This window comes from Stegodyphus dumicola, chromosome 11 (genome assembly GCF_044657685.1).
Source record: "Stegodyphus dumicola isolate Sdum_Otavi_A_Nest chromosome 11, ASM4465768v1".
Taxonomy (NCBI): domain Eukaryota; kingdom Metazoa; phylum Arthropoda; class Arachnida; order Araneae; family Eresidae; genus Stegodyphus; species Stegodyphus dumicola.
The window spans coordinates 101,312,886-101,323,435 of record NC_140778.1 but is presented as its reverse complement, the minus strand read 5'-3'; the positions used below and the strand labels follow the sequence as shown (position 1 = coordinate 101,323,435).

General features: G+C 28.0%; 1 protein-coding gene across 3 annotated transcripts in view; it reads right to left on the bottom strand.

Moving 5' to 3' along the window:
• Positions 1 to 1,441: 1,441 nt before the first annotated feature.
• LOC118193031 (epidermal growth factor receptor-like) overlaps positions 1,442 to 10,550 on the bottom strand; it is a 184,356-nt gene continuing 175,247 nt past the window's right edge. For 2 of the 3 annotated variants that reach the window (XM_085827028.1, XM_085827029.1), the window contains exons 30-31: positions 9,328 to 9,480; positions 1,442 to 5,926 (exon numbers count right to left, since the gene is read on the bottom strand). In XM_085827028.1, the coding sequence (XP_085683154.1) occupies positions 5,688 to 5,926; positions 9,328 to 9,480 (392 nt within the window). In that variant the 3' untranslated portion in view covers positions 1,442 to 5,687. The remainder of the gene's footprint in view (positions 5,927 to 9,327; positions 9,481 to 10,550) is intronic. The other variant, XM_085827030.1, reaches the window with a different exon arrangement.

The window sequence follows — 10,550 nt, the reverse complement described above, 5'->3', positions numbered from 1 at the left end:
AAGCTTACTGGTTTTCTCTCTAGCACTTGTTTGGATTTAGATTAAGAGTTATTTCTACTTTTTAAATATTTCCATAAATATTTTCTAGAATTATAAACATACCTATCATTTATCTGTTTTAAGTCCCATTGTTTTAGTCTTAGATTTCCAAAAGGTAGCAGACTACAGTTAAAGAATTTCTAATTAATAATTTTTTTAATTGAAAATCCTCTCTTTTCAACTGCACTTCATATGTTTATATTCTCACAGAATGTGATTATGATAATTTCTAAAAGATATCCTATAAACTGACAAATATGTGGCATACTTAGAACTTTTACACTGTAAATTTTGCTTGTCAGGTGACTTTGAAAATTTGCTTTTGATACTTTGTGGTTAGCATTTCTTTGTTTGCTACAGCACTATGTTTACTTTGAAATGCTATGGTAATAGAATAAATTAATACAGTCAAAAGTCGTTAATTCGGACACCCATAATCCGGAATGATCTATAATCCGGACCTCTAAGCTAAAAAATTTCTGCGCATGCGCCGCGTCGGCACATGCGCACAGGCGTTTTACGCGTGTGCGTAAGACCTTGACTACTGCGCATATGCGTGTGCGCAAGTGCAGAATACGTTTCCGCCTGCGCGTTTAATGTATAACGGACGGTGTAAGTTAAATTATCTAATTATCTATTTCAGTTAATGTTAATGTTGCGTTGTTCCTTAATCTTCGAATTGGATCCCGCTTATTATTTTTTGCAGACTGTAAGAGCAATTTTATAAAAGTAAAATTGAACTTTCGATTATGTCAAATAGAATTTCCGATGCTGGAACTTCCAAAGGATCTACAAAACGAAAGTATGTTTCGATGTCCAACAAACAAAAAGTGGAATTGCTGCAAAAAATGGATAAAGACATGAAGAATGTGACAGAGAGGTTAGTGAAAACGAAAAAATTTCGTTTGACAAGTTAGTCGGTATTCTCGGCACAGCAATTAACGGGACTTGAACAGCGGAACTTTGTAACTGAACAAGAAATTATGTCTGTTTAATAGAATTAAAGAGAAAGTATTATCACATGAAACGAAGCAAAACTTAAACAACTTACATTAAAAGAAATGTTTAATAAAGTAAACAAATAAATATTAAGCTTTTTCTTTTTGCAAATTTTGATACCCTTTAGATCATAATTGTTCTTTATTTCATAAATTACGGTTTCATATTTTTAATTTTAGAATTTCTGCATGCCATCTTACGAGATTTAAACCGATGATCTATAATCCGGAAAAATCGATAATCCGGAATCGCCGAAGTCCCGACGAGTCCGGATTAACGACTTTTGACTGTAATGTATTATCTAGCAAAATGTCAGAAATATATCAAAATTTTCTCGCATTCAATTATTTATGACGAAAAGAATAGTAAATTGTACTATTTAAAATCATAACAAACAAATATACATTTTCTATAAAACATTTATTGCAACATTTATATTTTATCTAGTCACTGTTTTCAAAATATGATTTGTACAATTATTACATAAACACATTTAAAATGCATTTCAACTATTTGTAGCTTAAGACCAAAAGATCCATAAAAAATATATTCTGCATAGCTGGGTTTTAACATTTAAAGGAATGTACAAACATTTACAATCTTATAAAATAGCAAAAACAAGTGCAATGAAAAAATCGTTTTTTTAAATTAAAAGAAAAAGAATAACTGTATTAGGTATAAAGTCTTTTTCCTACTTAACAAACAGTTTGTAACAAAATATTTTTAAAACCACTAAGTGTTTTTTTACGCTCAACGGATTTAAATTTTTTTACAAGCATGAAATCACAATATTAAAAACCTGATTGTAAATTTTATCACAAGTAGAAAAATTGCCACAAATATATGTCATCACAAGTACAAAAAATCTTGAATATTTTTACAGTAACAAACTAACAATGTTAACTAATTTCTAAACAAAATGGCAAGACTGCTCGATGTAAAATGGATATAAAAAATATACGGTCATAATTAAAAATATCAATACAAATATTCTTTAAAAACAGGAATGGCAACTCTTGGACCAAAAAAACTACTTAAAAGCCATTAATATTTTTAAAATCTTACCTAATGATGTAAAATATCAAATGCGATTTTGTTGGAAACTGCTTTAGACTAATATTATACGGAAGTGTTAGTTAATTTCCCTTTGTTTAGTAAGTTCTTATCTAATCTTTCTTTGATATAGTTTAAACAAAAAAGTGTAAACTATATCAATAAAAATAATGAAAACAGCAATTATTTAAAATATTTTTATCACATTTATCAAGCAAAATTGTTGATTTTTAAGAATATATACCAAACTGCTCATCTACTCATTAAAAAATATACATGTACTTTTTGATCTGGTTATTAAAATACTAATTACAATTTTCTGTATAAAATTACATAACAAGATGCATACCGTATTCTCGAGTTTATAAACTGCATGCTTAATTTTTACCTCTAAGGAAAAAAAAAAAAAATTCTTCAGGATAAGCCACGGATAGCATGTCAACTATCTGCAATATATATATATATTTATATATATACACTAAATAATATTGATTAATTGATGATATTATCTCCTAAGTTTAATTAAAGTAGAATGACTTAAAAGAGTGAATCCATACTAGTAAGTTATATTTTGAAAGATGTTTTGAAGTAACTTGAAAGTAAAATGTTAATAATGTTTTAACGGGGACTGGAATTAAATCATCATGAAAAACAAAATTTCAATTGTAAAACGAATAAATTAAAGGCAAGAATTAAATTAAATGCATGTAATCATTGTCATTGATCGGAATTTAAGATCATACACAGAGTCGTAGCTAGGGATTTCGCGCCCCCTACTGCTTGCCAAGGATGGAAAACATTTAATTCTAAAATGTCGTAACATCAGTTTGGCGCCCCTTGGATTCTGCGCCCGGGGACAGATGCCCCCTTGCCCCCCTCTAGCTACGCCCCTGATCATACGACATATATATATATTTCATTTTGGAGGTGTGAAAGCAGCTAAAATGAAAACTTATCACAAACAGAGACACATTTTTTATTATCAGTCAAAAGAAACATGTTTCTGTGTTTAATGCATCTTATTCACTGTTACTGTAGGACCAACTGTATCACTACTATTGGTTTGACAGTCACTAAGTATGAAGTACCAGTATCACTGTCACTGGTACTGGTACCCTACAACTAATTTTGTACAATTCTACCTAACTTTCACCCAACAATAATGAACTTTATACTCAATCACGAAATACATGTTGCTGTGTTATATGCAGTTATTTATAATCATACGGGTGTATCAGCAGTGACCCTGATTTTCATCTGCTTTTTTTTAAATTTATTTTGTGAAAAAAATGCAGCTTATTCACTAGAAAATACGGTACCTTTCTACTTGACATGTTTAATAGCACCTTTTTGGGGTTTTTTATAAATTAATATGAGGTTTTTAAATTTTTTTAATAAATTTTTGGTTCTATTTTTAATTGCTTCACAAATTTTTGATTATTTTTTAAAAGTTCTTTGGATCAAAAATTTTATTCTTATATACATAACAAATCTTACCACTGCTATAAAATACATCTTTCTTCAGCTCATACTACTTTACAATTTTACTACAGATTTCAAATTATTTTAACAAAACTATTGAGCTTTTATGACATTTGTTTAACAGTTTAAAAAGTATGCCATATATGTTATACAAAATTCGACTTAAAAATAGTTTTACAAATTAATATATTAGCAAATTTTACACTTTAATATGCACATATATATGATACATTAGATGTGTTCTTATGTTTAAATAAATAACCATTAGGAAAATTTAAACAAAACGATAGAAGTAAATATATATCATAATAACTCATTCATTATTTTCTCTCACTTCAATAATACAACTTTGAAGTAATGAAATGTGATTCAATACTATTTTATTACCAAAATAATTTAACTTGGGGATATTCAAAATATATTGATAAGAGGATAAAAATAAGGAAACTAATTATTTAAGCAAATTCCACATAAATAAAAAGTAATTTTATAATCCTAAGTATTTTATTCCTTTCACAAAATGTAAAAATATTTCAATTGGACAAATATTTCTAAAAAGGAAACAATATTATTTTTTGCATGCTACATATTAGAAACAAAGATTTTTATAGTATATTTCTTATAGCATGCTCAAATGACTAAAAAAATATGCAGCACAGCCATATGGCACTAAAACTGTAGCTTCCAATAACAGCTCCACAGTCTTGAAAGTTTCTCGAAGAAACTGTGTATTCGATGAAAACATTCATCTGCAAGCACAGCCACTGTGCAATTCAACAACCTTAATAGTGATGCATAACCAGTGCAGAAATCACATTATCTTCAAAACACATGAAGATTTTAAATAACCTAAATAGTTTATAGGTATTTGTGTTATAATAAAAGATGACTGCGAACACAGATGAAATGAATTACCTAAGCAACAAATTTTTGTACTTACTATACAGTCGTCTTGGTCCAAATAAAAAATAAGTATGCTTATTGAATAGCTGCTTATGAAGACAAATTCAACATTTACATTTTTGCGAGGTTCTCCAGATCTAACAATATGAGAAAACATTTACACGTGATCATAATTATCTTCATCTACTTCACATGCATTCTGATCCACTTTGAATTAAATGCACAATGAAGCATATAATGACAATATTAAACACTGGAAAAGATTATTGCTCAAGCACATATTTAAAAGAAGTGTATATGGAAGACGGCAAAGGATACTGGTATAGAAGATCAACATGCAGTTCATCCTTGCTTTCTGAAAATTAAGGCACAAGTTTTGGCATTCTTTGTATATTGAGAAGAAAAAAAATAAAACTAGTTCAGTCTGGAATGCAAAAGCACCAACATGTATGTATATCATATAATATATACAAAAAAAATTTTTTCTTATTCAGATCCTTCAGCAAAATAATCAGTCCATGAATGATAATGCTGAATTTTTTTTACTGAATGATAAAATTACATTCTTTTTTACATACGGATTTCCATTCAGCTTCTTCTAGGGGGAAAAATCTAACATTTTTCCACTTGCTTCTTTTTTTTCTTGATTAAAGGAAGAACTAATGCAATAATGTACAAACTCTGAAACTCTGAGGCACTTTGGAAATAGAGTAAATTTTAGGAAATGTTAACAAGTGCTGAATAGTGCCTGCTAAAGTGCTTGTGGGTTTTTCATTTACATTGCTACATGGCACATAAAGCCTAGTTCACTGGCTAAACATTTTGATTGAGCTGTTTTCTCCAGGAATCATTTATAACAGTAAACTTAAAAAAAAAAAAAAAAAAAAAAAAAAGGATTATCCTTGTCTTCTAAAATCCTGTAAACATTTAACAATAACAATATCTTCAAAATTCTTCCCACTTTTCAATTTATAATACAAAAAACTGAGTCACAGCTTTAAATGCACTGCTTAAAATTCTACATGCTTCAAGAGAACTATTCTGTAGTATTTTCTCTCCATGTAGAAGCAAATGGTCACTTTATCTTGGATAGCATTATCTACAGAACTGGTATCTGCAGAGAGGAATCTCTGTACCTGGTTCACATAAAAAGTTTTTTGCTTTCAGACCAATCAATAAATAAAATTAATTCAAAGAGTATGAACAAGATGTCACACTGTTGTTTCACTTCGGTGATGAGTCAACGGTGCAAGGTCTCTCTTAGCACCAACGTACTTGCTTTGTTCCTCACTACTGGATAAGCGATGGAAAGGTGGCGGTAATGGTTGGTTGTTGTTGGCACTGTTGTCATTCATCATGTGATATTCTAAATTGTCCATGGCACGTCTTTGAACGGGAATGAAGTCAGGAATATAGTGGTAATAACTAATTGGCCTCACATCCACAGTTTCTGCATGGGAGGAAAAAAAAGGGGGGGTTACTTTAATTTTCTTTCAGCTACTGTTTTAATTTTATATATCACTGTTTTAATTTTATATATATTTATATTTCATTTGAATTTAAATCAAAACCATAAATTACACATTTAAGAAATTGTACCATGGCATTTATATTACAGTATTTTCCATCATAAAATAAACAATAAAATCTTACTTTAAAGAAACAGAATATTTTTTCATGGGAAAAAGCATACATATCTAACACACAAAATAGAAAATTTTTTCCATATTTTGATTCTATGACTCAATTTATGCCAAATTGCCAAGTTTTGTAAAAAATTGCACGAGTAATTTTTTAAAAAATTAGCTCTCAAAATTTTAGCTCCTCCATGTTAATTGAATTTGGTATGTGTTTATTAATATCTCTTTCTTTATTAAACTTATTTGATTTTTTCTTTCGCATTTCGAAACTTAGGTTCATTCCAAATAAAATTCACCCATTTATTATGATTTATTTTTTAAATTTTTATTTTTTACATAATTTTTAGAAATTTTTCGAAAAATGTTTTGCATTTTAACCTATACATTTTTACCATCATCTTAAGTATATAAAGTAGATGTATTTCTAAGCATATTTGCAAAAAAATTAGAATTTCTTTATTCAAAATTTCCTGAGATATACGTGAATTTACATATTGGAGGGTTTTGAAATTTGGCATATTTGTTGTAAGCGATAATAATGCCAAATGTGGTTTACACACTTTGTTAAAATTACTTGAAAGTATGAAAGGTGACGTTTTCTTCGTTTAGGAAAATATGTTGCTATAAATTAAGAAGTTCGCTAAGTAAATTTATTCTTGGCATAAACTGGAAAAAATGAGCCAAGATAATTTTTTCAATTTCTCCATGAATTTCCAACCAAAAATTTAATATCTAGACATAATTTGAGTCGTAGAATCAAATATGAAAAAAAAAAAAAAAAAAAACTGGTATGTTATTTCAGGAAAGTCTGATTTTGCATCAAAATACCTATGTTAGAACAATGCTATATATAAATCTAATATATATCCTATGTCTCACTTTCGAGACATGGAAAGCACAGGTTAAATTTCAACAATTGGTTCAGTAGAACAGGAGGTATAGAACTCCCCCCTCTTTTTTGTGTGTTTAGGAAATCAAAAAATTCCTCTACAGTCATGTGAGAGGTAAAATGTATGAAATTCACAGTTAATAAGATCGTAAAACCACAAAACTTCTGAATTAAAAAAATTTCCTAGTTTATCTTGATAAATATGTGGCACAACTTATCACATGCTGAGAGACTCACCATATAACAGAGACTTTGGTAGTAATGAATTTTCTGAATTATCATTCAAAAGCTAAAAGTAAAATTGCTCCTTTATGAAAAAGAAATGCTGAAAAATGAACAAATAATTCAATAAATTCATGTTGTGAATTACAAAGCAAATTATTTTGTTATTTTGATGAACACAAAAACTACTACCAAATAACTGATGATGACAAGTGGCAGTGTTTCAAAATCCATTGCAAAATAATCATGATTGTGAAGATGAAGTAGAAAACATTAAAAAAAAAAAGAAAAAAAACCCCATCTGAAAAATTTTACTTTAGAAGTAAAAATATGTGGGACTTTAGAAGCAGCCAAACTGTGTAATTGATCCAAAAATACCATTGGTATATAATTTGGGGGGAGATCCGAACAAACTAAAATTTTGAAACTGCTATTAAAGAGATAAGTGAAAAATGTAAAATATAACCTTCTGTATGTCTCTTTAAATGTTTTAACTACCATTTTCTTTCCATATGCTTTAATATTGCTTCACAAAAATATTAAAAAGAAATTAATTGTTTTTATGCTTTCTGTTTATTTTTATTTATTTATTTTTTTAATTTATTCTGTTTTTCTTTGATGTAAGTTTTTTCCTTACTGACCTGAAATCAAAAGGCCTTAAATTACATACAATTTAGGGTCTTATACGGATTTTTGCCCTTTTACTATATTATTGTAACAATACTAGCTAAAGATTTGAGACCATTTTACATAAGCTAATTTAATATACACTCCAAGAATGCATTAAGCTTGATATCTCTGATACTCATATTTTCATTTCTAAAATTTCTAGTTAATTATTCACATTTAAACAATATATCTTCCTTTTAAAAGAATTCAGACAGCACACAAACCAAGATAAATCCTGAAAGATGTTCAAAAGTTTAAATTTAAAAAAAAATGCAGATAAATTTTATTTATGTATAATTTCCAATGATCTATGAAAGGTTTCATATATGTTAACAGAATACTAATTTGCAATGTTTAACTACCACACATAAATATTTAATAAAATTCATAAACCATGAGAAGTTGTACTATATTAAAATTAGGATAGAATCGAAGAGGCCTGAAAACTAGAAATTACTTGTCAAATAGTCTGATATATAAAGATACATAACATTCTGCTATATGAAGATAAAGGGGTGTTAGCAGCCAAAATATTTTCAAAAAATGGTGATTTGGAATTTTTACATTTACAAATTCTCTACACTTTTATCTTTCTAAAAATACTATACTTTAATCATTAGAAAAATTAGAACTATAAAAATCTAGTTTTAATTTATCATCAAATGGTTTGATAAATGAGTATTTTTATTTTTAAATGCATTTTTCTCCAAATGTGATTTTTTTTTATACTCAATGTCCTTTTTTTCAGAAACTACAACTCATACGTACGTAAATTTTTTTATGGCTTATTTATTGTGTTTCCTAATGTTTACTAAAATGAGCTTTTTGTGATAAACTGCAGAAACACATTTTTTTAATCTTTTTCTTTTTGGGGGGGGGGGGGAATTGCTAAATTTTACTATGTCTAAATGTTTATTTCAATATAATAAAAAATTTGTACTTTAATTACACAAAAAATTTCAAATATGCATCTAAGGCAGGTTTTTGAGAAAAGCTACATCGAACATGGCCAATTGAACATGGTCGGTATATGGGGGTTTAAAATTTAAATGCTTCATAAAAGCAATTAAGCCAACCAACCTTTAGAGCAAAGGGAATTTTCTTTTCATCTCACATGTTTAACCAGCACACTATTATTTTGAGGGGGCCAATATTTGCATTAATTATACATAAAATATGCATTCATGTAATATTTTACATGAAAGAAAATTACTGAACTTGAAATATTTCTCACAATATACTCCTTGCATGTGAGACAGAAAGATTAGAATTTAATATTCTAGTCATGAACATTAAATCCCTAGCCTTTTGTATTTTATGATTCAAATGTCCATTATTAATAAAAACAATTGTTAACATCCTTATATGAATATGAAAAGAAACTCAATTACATTTTGTTAATATATAAATAAATGAATGGAGAGCACATACCAGGTAAATGTGTGTCTCCAATAAGATCCATGTATCGAACAGATGGACCTTGAGAACATGACGCTGGCATTAAATAATCTTCTTCATCCACAGGCAACACTGGTGGTTGGCTTAAGTACTTGTCATTAGGATCTAGCTTGTGCATGTCACCTACTATAAATAACAAGATTTCATTACAAAGGGATCTCAGTGATCAAGATCTGAAATATATGCAACTTAGAACTTTAGAGTCACTTAAAATCTTCAAGTCCTCTATATGTGGTGAACAGTATTAAGCGATTTTATTTTATCATACTATTATAAGTAACTTAAGTATTCACAGAAACTTGCGTGGAAGTCTCTAAGTCAACAACAATTCTTATAAATGTGTATCAAATGTGATTGAATAGCGATTTAATTGCATGCCATTGTAAGTTATATCGTTGCAGAAACTGAACAGGAGGTCTTGAAGTTAACAGTGCTTTCTAAGTTCACATAAAGTCTAACTGAAATAAAATATATTTAAGAATTAAAAAAAAAGCAAATAAATATATTAGGTGTTTGGAGATTAAATTTTCAGTTTTTAAAATTTGGTGGGGGGGTGTAAAGCTATATTTCTTGAATTTATATTAAATTACGAGCTTCCTAAAAGAAAATTTTTAGTCTGAAACAATAAATAGTACTTACATATTAAAATCTGTGTCATAAGCCCATTAAATTTCATATCAAATATTAAATTCATAAAGCTACACTACAAACTACAATCTTTAAAATAAATAATTTATGAAAATTATTTACAAAATTATTAAACTCATCCATATAGCTCAAAAAATTTCTAGTTAGTAAATAAGTTATAGGCTCCTACATCCATGAAAAAAATATAATACACACTATACCTAAACTAAGACATAAGAATCCTTTCTATTAAAAGATTATGAAATACATTTTTTTCATGCTTAACATGTGTGATTATACACTAAACACAAACACTGTTATTTTTGTTACATAAAATCATTATTTTTTACTTATATTACTCTATATTATTATGCATTACCTATTTTAGTACTTCTAACTCTATATTATTATGTATTATCTATAGTATTATGACTTTTGCTTAGAGTCTATGCTCTTAGATGTATAAAAAACATACGCTGAGGGGTAGTAAAACTATATATTACTTAAAAATTCAACTAATTGTTAGAATAATATTATCATACATCTCTAATTTGTTAAATGAAAGCTAG